The sequence below is a fragment of the Psittacula echo genome, assembly GCF_963264785.1.
Source record: "Psittacula echo genome assembly, chromosome: 12".
Classification (NCBI taxonomy): Eukaryota; Metazoa; Chordata; class Aves; order Psittaciformes; family Psittacidae; genus Psittacula; species Psittacula echo.
Genome location: NC_137747.1, coordinates 10677022 through 10693926, shown reverse-complemented (window position 1 = coordinate 10693926; position 16905 = coordinate 10677022). Strand labels below are relative to the sequence as shown.

Below are 16905 nucleotides of genomic sequence, written 5' to 3'. Positions count from 1 at the left end.
GACATTACAGTTCCCTGGAAGACAGCTTTTCAGTATGTGCTTCTACGTGACATTTATCTGGTTCCACTGGGACACTTTAAATGTGCTGTTAAAATCTCACAGGATTTTAAAGCCTAAAAAAAATAATATTAACCTCTTCACCCATTGGGCTTTTGTGGAATGCTGATGGTAAATGAAAAAATACAGGCCAGGAGTCTCAATCTGGGGCCATAACTCCACGCAAATCCTTAAGGTGGATTTAATGGTTTAACAGAGCTACTTAACTACATGAAAATTATTCTAACTTAAGCACTGATGAATAGGAACACATTTGGTTGTGTCAATAAAACACAGGCAACATACAAAACCAGACATACATTGTGAGTAATACAAAGCAATGTGTTTAGGTACCACTCTCACTGTGTATCCGTGGTGCATGGACAGCCACAGGAATACTGAATGGTTTAAGCGTTGTATTTTGGGGAAGCTATTGACAAACAAGAATTTATGAATAAAAAGTGGCCTGGAAAGAAGATCTCTTCTGGCCCAAAATAATGTTATACTGTATTGGGTTTATGTGGCAAGGTTCTGGTAGCAGAGGGGCTGCAGGGGTGGCTTCTGTGAGAAGCTGCTAGAAGCTTTCCCCATGCACGATGGAGCCAACACTAGCCGGCTCCAAGACAGACTCACTGCCCCTCAGTTCAAGAAGGACAGGGACCTGCTGGAGAGAGTCCAGTGCAGGGCAACTAAGATGGTTAAGGAAGTGGAGCATCTCCCTTATGAGGAAAGGCTGAGGGAGCTGGGTCTCTATAGTTTGGAGAAGAGGAGACTGCGGGGGGACCTTATTAGTGTATATAAATATATAAAGGGGGAGTGTCACGAGGATGGAGCCAGGCTCTTCTCAGTGGCAAACAATGATAGGACAAGGGGTAATGGGTACAAACTGGAACACAAGAGGTTCCACTTAAACTTGAGAAGAAACTTCTTCTCAGTGAGGGTGACGGAACACTGGAACAGGCTGCCCAGGGGGGTTGTGGAGTCTCCTTCTCTGGAGACATTCAAAACCCGCCTGGACACATTCCTGTGTAACCTTATCTAGGTGTTCCTGCTCCGGCAGGGGGATTGGACTAGATGATCTTTTGAGGTCCCTTCTAGTCTCTAACATACTGTGATACTGTGTGATACCACTGGCCAAGGCTGAGCCCATCAGCGATGGTGATAGTGCCTCTGGGATAATGTATTTAAAAAGGGGGGAAAAAACCTGCACAACTGCAGCCAGGAAAGAGGAGTTGAGATTGTGTGAGAGAAACTGCCCTGCAGACCCAAGGTCAGTGCAGAAGGAGGGGAGGAGGTCCTCCATGTGTCAGGGCAGAGATTCCACTGCAGCCTGTAGTGCAGACAGTGATGAGGCAGGCTGTGCCTTTGCAGCCCATGGAGGTCCATGGTGGAGCAGATATCCACCTGTAGCTTGGGGAGGACCCCACGATGAGCAGGAGGATGCCCAAAGGAGGCAGTGACCCCATGGGAAGCCTGCACTGGAGCAGGGTCCTGACAGGACCTGTGCCCCATGGAAAGAGGAGCCCACATGAAGCTGGTGTGCTGGCAGGAGCTGTGACACTGCAGAGGACCTGCACTGGAGCAGGGGACAAGTGTAGGGAATACTCCCTTGAGGAGGAAAGAGTGGCAGAGAAAATGTGTGATGATCTGACCACAACTCCTATTCCTCATCCTCCTGCACTGCTGTGAGGGACCAGGTAGAGAATTCAGGATTGAAGTTGAGCCAAGAAAGAAGAGAGAGGTGGGGAGGAGGTGTTTAGGTTTAGTTTTATGTCTCATTATCCTACTCTGATTTGACTGGTAATAAATTAAACTGATTTCCTAAGTTATGTCCTTTCTACCCCTGACAGCAATCGGTGAGTGATCTCCCTGCCCCCATCTTTACTCACAGGCCTTCCATTACATTTTCTCTCCTATGTCCTGCTGAGGCAGGCAGTGCTGGAGCAGCTTTGATGGGCACTTGGCTCCCAGCCAAGGTGAACCATATACACCTGTAGTCAGAAACACTTGCCTTAACTGTTACTTAAGTTCCCAAGTGATGCAGGGTCTATAATCTCCCTGGGTTACTTGTAACATGTGTAGTTGCTTCCTTAAATAGGAAGCAATCTAGTTTATATGCTGCAAATTAAGCCCATCATTTCATGTTCTCCCAGAATAGATGTGGAAGACAGATGATTGTGCTAGCTTTCCCATGTTCTCCTGCTGAACTTTTTTGTGCATATTCCCTTTTCTCTTCTGATAGCTAGCCAGCTCTTGCTATCTCTTCTCATAAATTATGTATTCGAGGTATATTTTTATATTTGTTGGTGATCTCTGGGCTTGCCCTGGTTGGTTCTCACCCCTCGCAGCCCTTGTGGAGGAGTTGGGGTTGCCAGGCAGATCAGTGAAGTGTCAGTAATTCATAAGATCCAACATAAAAGTTTGAAATAGTAAGAAATAGTTTGTTCACATCTAAAGAGGGCAAATCTGAAACACCCACTTGCTTACAGTCTGATTGAGTAGACGTAGGTGTTGAATGTAGATCTTATCGGTGATCAGCATTCCTTATTAATTTGCTTCCTTCAACACAAGGCAGAACAAGTTAATGAGATACATTCATGTGCAAAGAATTTCAAATCTACTTATAGCAAAGCAATGGTACATCAGGATGCTGCTGACTTTGAAAGATAAAGAAACAGAGTCTTTACTCTGTGCCTGGTGCCCTCATGTGGCTTTGATGTTCAGGTTCTTGTGAATTAATTGAATACATCACTGCATGGCTGACACTTTGGCAGCGTAAAAGGTAGCAAATGATTTCCCTGTATAGCCTTGCATGGTCCTCTGTGAGCACAGCATCTGCTGGAAAGCCAAAATACACTGTCTGTCATGTGGCCAGTGTGATCTGGATATGCAAACGCCAGGAGTTCCCTAACTTAAACCAAGAGACCTGCTAAGGTTTGATGTAGACTAACAAATTTAGCATAATTGCTACTAAAAATCATTAAACATTAATATGCTTCAACTGTAGTACTAGTGTAAAATAGTTTAACAGTATAAAGATAAAAATCTAATATAAAACCAGTCTACAGTTGTATCATTCTTTCAGCTGTACCTCAGCCAACAAAATACATGCTGTGCAGTGCCCAGAGCCCTCCAAGCCACCCCTCCTGATGCCATTCAAGCTCCAGCTCAATGCCCATGCTGGCTGAGCTCTGAACACCAACCTTCCCAGGTCGGGGGGCTCTTGCTTCACCATGGCGTCCACACTATGGTATGTGAGATAAACGGAGATTTACAGAAGTCTGCCAGGAAGTGAAGCACAAGAACAGCCCGAGTCACTGTACAGCTGAACTACAACTACTGATCACAACCCAAAATATTGGTAGTAGCACTATCGTTATAAATCCCCAGCACTTGGCAAATGAGAAGTAAAGCAGAGGAATAAAAATGCAAAATCCCTTAAACTTATATTCCTAGGAATTTTCTGTAGTTTTGCCACCAGTATACTTCAGTGTGATTGGTGTAATATTGTAATATTTTTAGAAAGGGAAAAATAGCTTTCATGGTTCATCGTCTATTCTGTATGAGTCGTTTTTTCCTAACTTTTTTAATATCTATATACACATTAGAATTAGGAATTGCTGTAGTATTTTGAGCATGATTTTTTTGTATCAATAATAAATTAATGAACAGAATTTGAGGCTAACAGTGAAGCTCTGTATGGATGACCTCAAGTCTTGTCTTGTTTGTAAGATATGAAAAGCCAGGAACTGCGTGGGGCTCAGCACTTGTTTCATATCTGTGAGCTGTTCTTTGTGCACAAAGGCATTTATTTTTCTCTTGTAGCATATACTAGATTTCTTTGTGAGTATGACCTATATCAGCTTACCTGTGTGTGACTAAAGCGAAAGCAATTCCAAACATCCCACCTAGGTTAATCCATTAAACCCTTTGTATGATTCACTGTGTAAGAATAGTAGAAGTTTAAATACAGAATTTGACTATAATGTACAAGTAGAAAGGTTTTCATGTTTATCAGTCTCATCAAGCAAGTGAATACACTTGGTCAAATTAAAATATCTAATTATTTATTCACATAGAAACCAGTAAATTTTAGGGTTGGTAGCACAAAACTTTTTGTTAAAAAAAAGAAAATGAGCTATGGCATATAGCTTCTTCACTCTCAATAAAGTAACATGATCGCAGTTAAGAGTACATAGAAATGAAACATTCATGTTATATCAGTTGGAGCACAACGTGATGAATATAATGAGAACATCCTTGTTAGAAGTGTTACCACAAGGAACTATCAATAGCCAACAGCTATGTTCTCCAACTAGAAATCAAGAGTATTTGAGTAGATCTTAGCATAAAAGGCACAAAACACAAAGCCAAGCATGCTTGTGTCATTTGTCACAAAGAAGCATTGACATTTGTGCAACATGGAAAAGGATCGGCGTTTTTCCAGACTCTTCCAGTATCACGGATCTGTAGGGAACACTAATGCCAGTGTGTCAGTCCCAGTACAGATGCCAGCAACTACAAGGAAAGAGGAGTACATAGAAGAGGATACACCTGTCCCTTCCAGGAGATTTTAGCTTGTGTACTGAGAAAGCCGCTGCTATTGTACTGTTAGTAGTAAGTAAATTACTGCAGCCTCTCAGAAATGCAGCCTCTCAGAAACACAACCTCTGGCAGTGAGCACCTGTGGGATTGTGTAAGACTGCTAAGACTGTAACAATGTTGGAAACCTCTCATAAACACAGGTTTACCACTTGCATTTAAATGTGTCGTGCCAGCTCCCTTTTTGCTTTAAATAAACCTTTTTAAAAGGTTTGAGTCCTTGAAAGAAAGGACTCTTCAGAAGAGAATGCTGCCTATGCAGGGGAATGGCTTTTCTGATTTTAAGGTGCTTCAGAAATACACATTAAACATCCATGGTATTTCCTTCTGTAATGGGCTAACATCCTGCTAACATCATCTTGTTGGCAGTCTATCTGCTATATCTCTATAACAAGCCTATCCTCATCATCACTGCTAGTGTCATCATACTCAATTCTGGTTTGCTTCCTCATCATCTCTAAACCTCTCTTTTTGTATGTCTTGGGAGGTGTTGCAGTGTAAGTCTTGAACTCAGGGGACCTGAGAGTAACTGGGGGCTTTTGAAAGGCAATAGCAGCAGTGTCGTGTGGCCTTTCATCGCTGTCTGGCTGCAGGTGGGTTCTGTTCTTGTCTGCAGTCCTGGGAAGGTCAAGGATTCTTTGAGAAAAGTTTGCCTGCTCTGGGTGTTCTGTACTGGGTAGTTCAGCCCTTGAGACTGCCTCAGGAAGGGACTCTGCTTTTGATCTGAAGAAACATGAACATCCAGGCTTGGAGCTGGGAGTTGAGTTTTCTTTTGGAGATGAACATGTGTTCTCTTCAACTGGAGGTTTCTTCCTTCCGGAGGCCTGCATCACTGGGTCTAATGTACCAAATCTTTGACTCTCTGACTCTCCACATAGTATGTTTTCCTGGCTGGCTGCTAGGTGTAAGGAAAGAGGACCAGTAGTCTCTGAGTTTTTGCTGTCACCTGTGCCTGTATTTGTAAAATCGGAAGTGCAAGACCAAAAAGAAGGTGCCATTGAGTCACCCTGAATGTTTGGCTGTGACTCCCCTGGGACTGGTCGCTGAAGCACAAGTGGTTTTGTCACTACACAGCAGATTTCCACATCACTGCTGACCTGCTGCATGGCTGTAGTAACTGTGGATGAAAAGGAATGATCTGTCACAGATATTTCCAGAGGAGCTGTAATGTTCTGAAAAGAGAGGTTTGTTCTTGTGTGTTCCCTGATTTGCCCAGAAATGTCCTGTAGAAACTGGGGGGTGGGAAAGGAGGAGGAGAGAGAAAATACCTTTTAAATTTTCAGACCAAAGCAATTGCATCCTTCATGAAAGTGCCACAATAACTAAGCTGACTTTGTCACTGGAACCTCTTCTCTCCCAGTGTGTGTGGGAGGTGTAGTAAAGGATATAGTTTTTCTTTTTTCATGGGTAGGTGACAGATCATGCTAATTTAGGGCTCATCACAGATCATCATAATTTAGGACTGATGGGGGTCAGGGCTTTCACCCCTCATTCTTATGTACTCTCCAGGGAGACATTCTTTTCATTAAGGTGTTTTAATATGCATATTGCAATGATGTTTGTGCAACATAGAGGGAAAGGTTTGTGATGAATCTGTCAGAAATATTACAGTGTCTGAGGTGGCAAGATACGTGTAGGAAATAAAATTACTTAGTAAAAAACATTTTAAGGATTAGGTTCCTAAGTATGATACTGCTTACGCTATGTGAGGAACCAGTGCTCATGGTGTATAACAGCAGTGTGGCTCACGAGCTTTTGTCTTCAAGTGGGGCCAGTGAATGCCCGGGGAGGAGTGTAATGAGGGCAAGCACAGAATACTCCAGGAGCTGTGCTGACACTGCACACTGCAGCATCCTTGCAACACAGCAGATGTGTCTCAGGCCTTCTCTAGCTAATGCAGCTGTTGGTAGCATTGAAACCACAGCAGCACTGGCTTCCACACTGGCCTAAAGATATTCAGTTGGGCACACATTCTTCCATTACTGCCCTCCCCACTTCTCCAGTTCCAAGCTCACTGTCTCTGCCTCAGGATACTCCGTGCTACTTCTGCTGGCACCTCCAATATCAGTGCTAACCAAGTCTGTGACAGCAAGCACGAGAAATATCCTATTCAATTGATGCAAAGATTTTTTTTAAAGAATCTGTGATACGAAGTATTCTCAACCTGAACTTTAAAGCAGCTGAACGTGATTCAGGTTTTAATTACCAATATCCTTTTTTTTTCTTTTAATAAAAAGTAATATATGAAATAAGGCACAAATACCTACTTTTTTATCCATTTTGTCTTTTTGTCTAACATGGTTTAGATTTTCAGTATGGGCAGATATTCCTGAGTTAACCTTTCCTTCTTTTTTCTTTCTGCAAAGTGGCTTGTCTGAGGTGGAACAAGATGTTTCTTTTTGCTGGTGTAGGTAATCTGCTATTAAAAAGAGGTTGAAGAAACTTTTACTTTGATTTTTATTCCCCCACATGCTAGAACTTGCTAAATTTTTCATCATATCACAGAATTAAATTATATATTCTGACTATTTTTCATAAATTTTTCTTCTAAGTCTAATGCGTTTTCTCATTTCCTTTATACATGTTTGGTTGGTTTTTTGTTTTTTTCATTTGCCATTACTGTCCTGCAAAATAATAGCTGTTTATATCTGCTATGAATGAACACAAGGAATTGTGTCTGCTTCCAGATGGTTGTGGCATAAACATCATTTTCATTAATACTTCTAATTAAATGGGGGGTGGTCACTGAAATGCACAAAGCAAGTCAACACCAAACTCAATTCACGCTGCAAACACACAGTCTTGTTTCAGAAAATGGTAAAGATGCATCTTAAAACTTTTTAGACTTCTAGCAGAAGGTTATTTTGAGTTACTTCCCTTTAAAATGCCCTCCTAATTGTCAAATAAACATATATAAGAAAGTGCATGAAAATCGTTGTGTGTTCAGTTCCCAAAATGTGCAGGATGTTCGTGTTTTTACTCACAGAACATACTGAAGGGCAAAAAGTGTTTTTGTAGTTCCATGTGGTGCACATCAGAGACAGTGCGAACATTCATGCTCTTAAAAATATATTCAGTATATTAAAAAATATTCAAAATACTGACCTTGTACCTTTGACTGAGGAGAATGGTACTTCTTATACTTAAATTTACAGGGTTGGGATGAATAGCCCTTCCTAAAACCATCCAGTGTTCTGTTTGGGAAACAATGCTGCTTGCTTTGTCGATTCATTTTCAGTTGAGCAGATCTGCGTATGTGCCTTCCTCTGTACCTGCATTGCCAATGGCATTGAAAGGGTCAACAATACATGTGATTTTAAAAGCAGCCAGAGTAGAATAATGCCACATCATCAAGTAAATTTAAGTCTAACAACAATTTACTACTGTGGAGAAGATGCTTGTTTATGTCAACTCAAAAAAAAAAAAAAATAAATCCAGGATTTTAGGCAAGAGACCCACAATTATTTTATTAATTTTTTTCTCAGTAGGGTTCAGTAAATCCCAGGTTTGATAAGAGAAAAGGATTCAGGAATAACAGATCCTTTTTCCTGTATGTGGGATTTTGAAACAACAAACTTCATACAGACTTGAATCACACAGGAATCACCTGAGACTGCACAGTTGTTGGCTTTTTTACCTTTCACTTACATGCTACCTATTCATCATCACTAATGAACAACATCAACATTTCACTTCCTTAGAAAGCTCACTGAATAATCCAACTCTTCTTTGTTTTCTACTCTAGCTAGATCTTTCAGTAACTTAATGGCTGAGGCTAAAGTACATTGCAAGATCCCATTCCTGTATCAGTAGAATCAGTCACTATACACTGAGTAGTAAGTAAATCTAAAATGGGGTATTTATTCTAGTGTTTGGTGTATTAGAAAAATACATTGCATTTTCTGATTAAGAGTCTGGCCAGCTAGCTACTGATCGGCATGACCTGATCTTTCAGAGCCCTGTACTTAATTGAGTCTCCGAAGCTATTTGGGAAAGCCAAATAAATAAGTCCTGAGACCAGCAGAGGAAAAAAAATATAAAACAAACCAAAAAAAGCCAGGACAAAAACCCCACCCAAAAAACAGACCAGAAGAAAGCCCCAGAAGAATGCCACTAGACTGGATAATACAGCCCTGAGTCTCCTGTTTTTATTCTTATGATCGTTCAAAATTGCGGTGCTGTTTGCCAAACTAGACCCAGTGATTAAGTTACTGACATTGATTTGTCCTCAGGGGAGTCACTCTGTCTGATTTTGGTCATGCAATAAAATAAGGGGGATGTATGCACACAATACCTGTTTCTTATTGAAGCAATTCATCAGACGTGCTGCTACCCCACACTCTTGAAAGATTAGAGGCTAAATCTTCCACTGATAGGAACTCCCATTAAATACGGAGCTGCTGTGCTGATTGATACAATGTGCCTTTGATAGTTTTATGCTCAAATTCTTCCTGCTTTTTATTTAAACCGAATGATCCTTTAAACTACAGATAGTTTTGTTAGTTTGTGTTAGAACTTGATATTTATTTCTCTGCATTCTCTTGTGACTACAAGTTCAGGATACAGATCTCATGAGGACAAAAGGGTCTCACCCACTGCTTTTAGCTGTAACAGGATTAAAACCTGAAGTATTTTGGTTCCCTTCACACAAAAGTAAATGCTGACACTTTTGGCAGATAAGAATAATTTCTAAAGCACAGTGAGAGTCAACTGACCACTCGTCATCTTTCTTTGGTATATGTCTGTTTTGCTTAGAAAAGTCTGTTCCTGATAGTAAACAACATACTGACATTTTTTATAGCTTACCTCTGTGGAACTGCTGCAGTGTGGGAAAATCTCCTTCCGAGAGATTTCCCCAGCACCTCACCCCCCACCCCTCTACCTCCTTCCCCCTGATTTTGACAAGGTTGAATTTTGGGAACTTTTTATTTTCTGTGGACGTTTTACACCCGTTCTAGCAAACTTAAATCTAGGGAAGCAGAAAACCCCATTACTCACCATTTTGGGGTGACTTTAATCTTCTTCTGTTTGTGGCTCCTCTTGAGTTTATTTGTTGAGAGTTTTTCCTTTTTGCAAACTACTGTTTTCTTCTTCTGCTCTGAAATATTTTTGAAAGCACCACCAGGAGCTGCTGAGCTCAACTGTTGAGAGTATTGGAAAAGAAATTAAGTACATGAAACTTCTGAATTCATCAACCAAGAGATTGGAAATCTGCACTCTTTTTAAACAGCACTGAGTAACATACTAGTTAAATAGCCCAACTCTGAGTTTCTCCTGGAATTTGTGTGTTAGCTTTTTCTAATCACTTTGTCCATCTATTTTTATAAAATAAAATTAAAACAACACACTACTTTTGTGGATCTACATAGAATTACTGCATGTTCTTTCATATTCTTCTTCCTGTATAAAAAGTCAGCTTCATCTTACAGAGCTGTTCTAGGATCTGTTCAGATAAGCTAGTCTACCTTCACTTACCTAAAATAGGAAAGCTTTCAAGCCTTAAACATTTCACAGGGTATTAATGTGATTTGGTTTTGTTGACGTTTCAGTGTATCTGAAGAGAGAGGTGTAATCCACAGCCTGTCTTTGACTCCACACATATCCAAGTATAACAAAGTCTTGACATTAATGGCTACTGAAGTCCTACTCTAATTCAGATATTCATTTAAAATGAAAACAGTGAAACACATAGGCTCTTGCAGAAGAACATAAAATACACTCATAAGGGGGAAAAACAAGAAAAGACAGCATTCCTACTGAAATTCTCGAGTGAAAGTTAAATACACGGAAGTATGGATTTTTTTCATGCATCAAATGATTATGTAACTTTTCTTATAAATACATAACTTGTAAATCCTGTATCAACAAATGCCTGTCAATGTCGACTTTTGATAATGCTTTTATTTTTCTAATGGGGGGGGTAAGCCAATTACACCCTCTTGAGAAATGAAATAGCATTCTTACCATTACCTCCTGCATCTGTTGTCCTTCAGCAAAGGATGACACCAATGTTTTTAAACTCCTGTTTGTTAAGCCATATGCCACAGTCTTGCTAATATTTTTCATTTGGAAAATAGAAATATCATATTGTGACAGTGCACATTCGTTGCTAGACTCCTTGTCACAGCTGTGCATGGAGGAGTAAGCAGAGTCTGTACTCCCCTTCTGCTCCGCAGGCAGAGGGAGGCTTCTTGTTAAACAACACCAAGTTAATCGAGGTTCAGCATTTAGTGATGGGAAGGTGCTCTTCGCACTTGACACTGTCAAACTTCCAGAGTAGCAAGTCAGATTATTGTGGGGTAGTGCTGGGAATTCTTTACAGTGAGTGGTGAGAGTGTGGCAATAAAAAGTGCCAAAAGAATGGCAAAAATAAGAGGGATTGTCTGCTGAGCTGTGAGCATGCTGTGTAACCTGCAGTGCTGGTGAAATGTCCTTAAGAACACATGGAGTTCCACTCCTGTCCCACCCCATGACTGTTGGCTCTGCACCCTTGCCAGAGGCTGATGGTATTATCAAAGAGTCACTTCTTGAGCAAAGATGATGTAACATCTTTCTGTCTTCTTTGATGTCAGCTGATATGAAAAACCCACTTGTATACATAGAAGTAAAGCATATTTTCTTCTTTGGGGTTTGGGTAGAGGAAGTAGTTATGCTCACCCACTTCTCTTCTGTTTGCTTTTGGTAATTTAATTTATTTTTGGTTTGTTTGTTTTTCCAAGCATCTTTTACAGCACCTTGCTGCCTCAAGTTTTGGTTATAAAAGGTGTTATCTGTTGTGGTTAAGATATTTGTTGTTTCTGAATTGACTGGTGAACAAAACACTGGAGTTTTCCAGTTTGCATGTACGTTCCATCGCAGCTCTCCTCTGCTGGCTTTTTGTCTCACTTCAAATTTTAAAGGGGACCAGAAGACGTCATTAGAATGAGAACTGAGTGATGGGCTGTTGGGAGAGTAGTGGGGGTAGGTTAAGGTGTCTGTCATACATGTGCAAGGTGTAATCTTCTGTTCTGATCTAAGCAAAAGTGACAAATCTGAGGCTCTCTTCTCTTGTGGTAGTTTAAGGATATATTTTGGAGAAAAGGCATTTTGCTGTGGAGCTGGAGTTAAATGACCAGATTGCGGATGATGATTTTTAGAAGACACATCAACAGCATTGTCATTGCAAAGTGGCACTTTTACTCCTGTTTTCACAAGACCTGTTTTGACATCTTTATCTGTTGCACTGTGCAAGGCGAGGGAGTTGCAATCACTTCCCCTTGATTCAGGCACTAAAAAACCCACAAATGAACTCTTTGAAATACCTGCTGAATGTGAAAGGTTAGCATCACTATAATTAACAGCTTTTGTGGGGACTTTGACTGTTTTAATATACTCCACATTCTCAGTATCTCCAGTAGATTCATTAATTCCTGTGCTTAATTTTTGCTCCTCTTCTTTACTGGAGAATGTCATTGGTGCTGTGGAAAGGCACTGAGTGCTACTGCAGGAGACCCTCTCTCCTTCATTTTCTGCATTCTTTTCACTACTGGGACTAGGGCAGGACTTTGAAATAATGTTTTGTGTCTTCTCCACTTCAAATTTCAGCTTTTTTCTTTCTGGTAAATTCTGGGATTTCCCTGTGGCTTCTTCTCTGTTGTTGGAGAGGACCCACTGGGGCATCAGGGCATGCTGGCCAGTTTCCTTATTCCTGATATAGTTTCCATAATTGCTTGAAGTGGTTTTACAATCTGATTCAGATGGACTGGATTCTTTCCCAGGGCTTGATTTTTCCCATTTGCTCCTCTGTATTGGCAAGCAGTCATCATTTCTTCTGCTGGTGTCCAGCTGACACTGAGTGTTTTGAAGCTCACATCTGCTTGGAGCTAGTAATGTGCTGCTGCCCGCTGTTTGTCTGTCTGTGTCACTGCCCCTGAGATCTTGGGAAGGTTTGCTCATTACAGCCGGGGCACCAGCACTTACTGCATGTGATGTCTCCATTAGGTAGGTTACACTGTCTGCAGGTTCCTCAGAGGACACATTCTGTAGAATATGGTTACCATTAGCAGAGGTTTCAGACTTATCACTGCTTAAACACGTCACAAGGGAGGAAAGACTGTCACGTACAGAGCTCCTGCCATTGCTTTCCTCAGTAATTTCAGAACTGCTGACTGATTCCTTTGAATCAGGAATGAAGCCTGCAATACCTGTAATCTTATTTCCCCTTTGTTTAGTTTTCTTGGTATTTTGACTGCTTTTCATTTTTTGGTAGATTTTCTTAAATGTTTCATCACCATACATTTGCCATTTTTCTTGAGAGAACATCTTTGACTTCCTTTGATTGTGTTTCTTATTTTTAGCACTGATTACTTCTCCAGCCCCAACCTTTTTACTCCCTTGCAACTCCTCTGATGGAGGAGAATGATCAACCACATTACTTAATGGCAAATCATCCACTGCTATTTGTCTGACTAGAGCTCGGGGATGGCTATTAGGAAAATCCACTGAATTTGCAGCAAGACTGTTGCTAGGCAGCAGACTCACAGGGCCTGTGTTTGCAGACTGCTTAGTAAGAGAAAGCGGTTTTGAGCAACCTGCTTTGTCATGTCCCATTCTTGTGCCCTCCAGAAATGGCAAAGAGTTGCTTCGTGTAACAGGCACAGTTTCTATGGTTGTGGAGAACTGGGTGGGAACCGAATGAAAAAACACTGGCTTGCATTTTTCTAAGGGTGCAAAGGTAGATTGTGCTGAACAAAGGGAAAGATTCTTCTTCCTATTTGCATCACAAGTTCTGATGTCAAAATGGAAGGAGTCTTTATATGTATAAGGCATTGGCAGATCAATGCTTCCCTGTTTAGAAAGGACAGTTTTTCTAGGCCTAACGTTGTCTAACTGGGTATCATCCACCACACTTTTGTTATGAGAAATAAGTTTTGAAATGTGTTCTTCCAGCCTCTTTTTCTCTAGCATCACAGCCATAGCTTTCTCAGCTGCATCCAGCTTTGCACTGCTTCGGGAGGTGCAGCTCAAGCTGCTGAAGGCAGTTTCATTTTCCTGTTCTGTGCTGTGTTCATAGAGACTGTGCAATGGGCTGGGTGATGCCATCTGTTGTTCTGTGCTGTCAGAGCGTGACAGATACCCTGAGTCAGTGCTCTCACACTTCTTTAGCTTGCAGTCGAATGGCTTGTAATCCCACTGTTTTTCTGAAGAGGTTGCTTGCTGCCTTTGCAACTGAATATGCTTATTGGCAGTTGGAGTTCTTTGCTCCTGTATCTTCTTTCTCTGGCACTGACCGTTTGGCAAAGCTCCTGGAGATGGCAAACTCTGAGGTTCTCTTTCAGAATCTTTCAGATTACCTTTGGAACTAAAGGACTGATTCATGGTTTCTTTATTTTCTGAAATGAATGATGTATCACTTGTTGCCAGCAGTGGAAGGTCATTAAGGAGTTTCTTAGTGCTTGTTACAGCACTGGGCTCTGTACTCAGTTGTTTCATCTGTATCCCTTTGTCTTCACAGGTGTTACTAAGTAGTTTGCTGCCTTGGTGTGAGGTGCTGCTTTCTGTGGATTTGTCATTCTGCTCCAATGGGCCGCTGTTGTCAGAGTCTGAGGGCAGTCTGGTATTGTTGACATGTGTTTGAGTTCTTCTGTGTTTGTACAAATTGCTTTGAGTTTTAAATGCAATACCACACGTGGTGCATGGAAAGGGTCTCTCTCCAGTGTGAGAGCGAATATGTTTCTCAAGGACACTTGGCTTCAAACAATCTCGGCCACAGTGTTTGCAGATGTATTTCCCAGCTTTTTTTGGCTTTCCTGGGCTTCCAATAGATGCATTTACACAAGGAGTTGGTGATGACAAAACTGGTAAAGTGCTCACTATGTTCAGCGTTAGAGTTTGCCCAAACTGTTTCTGAAAAACTGACTGAGGCTGATCTGTGCCTTCTGAAGGAAGAAGTGGATTCAGGATTAGAGGTATGTTGCTGCTGTCTAGATTTACACAGCTCCTGCCAGTCACTAACTGACTGCTTGGCTGAAAGCATCCTGCCTGGACAGGCTGGTAGAGTGGTATGGTGAGGGCTTTGAGATACACAGGTTGGGGCAGCGCTTGTTCCCGTTGAGGAATCACACTGCTTTGGCTGTGACCTGAAGAGTTCTGTACAGGCTGGAGAGATGAGGTTGAAACTTGTTGATCCGCAAGAGCAGCTGTCAAACCCGGCTGGGTCTGTGCCTCCATCTCAAAGGTTATCTGCCATGTGGTCATGTATCTATGAGGGAGGGGAAACAAAACAAGTAGGAATCTTCAGATAGCAAAATAAACACTTTCAACTGCTGGACTGGGAAAGTCAGCCATTAAGAATGTCACAGATCTTACACACCAGTGTTATACAGACAAAATTACATAATTTTCCAATTAACTTGATTCATCTTTCATTTCTTGGCTAGGAATTAAAGTTTGGTATGTAAAGAACATTGAATATTGCACTTAAAACCTACAGTAAGAACCCAAAGTACTAGAAATAAATCCAAGTATCAGATTTGCAAATGGAGGCCCTCAGGCCCCCCAAATAATCCAGTGTTAATTTTCTGGAACAGTATTCCCATTACATATTTATACCATGTTCTTTAATTTAAGAATTTACATTAATATATGTTAATATAGAAACACAGAACAATAAGGTTAGAAGGAACTTCAGAAGGTATCAAGTCCAGACACCTGCTCAAAGCAGAGTTAGCGCTGGGGCCAGATGAGGTCATACAGGGTATTACCCAATCTGGTTTTGAAATCCTCTGAGGATAAAACCTGCACAGCTTCTGTGAGCAACCTGTTCCAAACACAGGACATGAAACATATTAAGTGTGCTTACCCAAAGTAAGTGAGGCTTTACACGCTGCACAGGTGATGCAAAAAGGAAATATATGAACAGAATGAAACTTGTGTCTTGTACAAGGAAGATGCACATAAATATATATAACATAGAAAAGATGGTATCAGAGGCAAATAATGGGATAAATTAAAGCTCTCTTTTGTGTAGCCCAAATTAATTTTCTCTAATCAAAGGCAATAAATACTATGATATACTGTTTGGGTTTAGATGCTTCCAATTCCAGATTAAAATATTTTGCAGACACAGTTTTTGGAAAAAGTTCTTCTGAACTCTGTCCAGATCTAAGCAGGGTGCTGTTGGTCCAGACTACTTCATATTTTAACAAACATGTATCTTGTCTGTTTTCTTTGTTAGAAACAAACTAGGAAACTGTCAAAATAAGCTAGTTGAAAATTATCTCAGGAAGAGCTGGTAGAGGTATCAGCATAACCTCTTGTAATTACAGTTTGGGTGAGAAATAGAAGGTGATCTGGGAATGTTTGTTCAAGTTCTCATTCAGCTGTACTCACAGCTCTGTATCCACTGGCTGTTAGCAGTAATAGGCTATTCTTGTGCAAACAGTCATAAAAAACCCATTTGAAATAACATAATCAGTGGCGAAATGTGAAATCTGCAATTTGTTGTCTTACTGCATAATCTGTAGTGGTGTTTCTGTGCCTTCCTCGGATCATTTTATTAGCTAATCATTACAGAGAAACAGTATTGCTCAAAATTGTTTGAAATTGGGACTGATTCCATATGACACCTACACACGATGTCACGCCTAGTTAAAGCAGTATCTCTGTTGCACACAGATATTGAGAATTTTGCAAATAATTCACATAAAGGACAAATGGCAAACTCAATGTAATCATTTTCAAGTATTCCTTGGTTATTATTAGAGAGGTTAATAAAGCTGGTAAGTTGATATAAAGTTGGATGGAGATCCAAGAGAAGTTCTATTACTTCACAACTGAAAATGATAATATCTCACTCGTGTCACAACTGAAAAAATAGGAAAATAACTTTCTATTAATGATCAAATTAGGTCAGTACAGGTTAAGGTCAGTAAGTTATATGCTCAGTACTAAATGTAATTAGCATCTCATTAAATCAAGTAGGAATTCAGGTAGTTTTCATATGAAACGTACACACCGTTGACACTGAAAAAGAAAGCAACCCTCCTGGTTATCTTCTGCAAAGGAAAAGGTTTTCCATATTAGGATATTGCCTTTAATACAAATTATTATTTCATCCCTATGTGTGGCTCACAATGCAATTGTAAATATTTCCCTCCTTGAGCAAACACAACACTAAGGTACCAAGAAACTGGCAGCTATTGCTTTGTGCTTCCCATTCTGCATCACTTCTGGAAGTTCTGTTGCTGCCTGGCAACTTATGTTTCACAGCCAAGGCTTCTTCCACTT

At 40.7% G+C, this 16905-nt stretch overlaps 1 protein-coding gene across 1 annotated transcript; it reads right to left on the bottom strand.

The window, feature by feature from the left end:
* Window positions 1-5015: 5015 nt before the first annotated feature.
* ZNF831 (zinc finger protein 831) lies at window positions 5016-14874 on the bottom strand (the record flags this gene model as incomplete). Its single annotated transcript, XM_080627748.1, has 5 exons — window positions 5016-5861; window positions 6906-7057; window positions 7744-7910; window positions 9637-9779; window positions 10609-14874. 5 exons carry the CDS (start codon window positions 14872-14874, stop codon window positions 5016-5018), a joined length of 5574 nt encoding a protein of 1857 aa, XP_080483874.1.
* Window positions 14875-16905: the final 2031 nt, after the last annotated feature.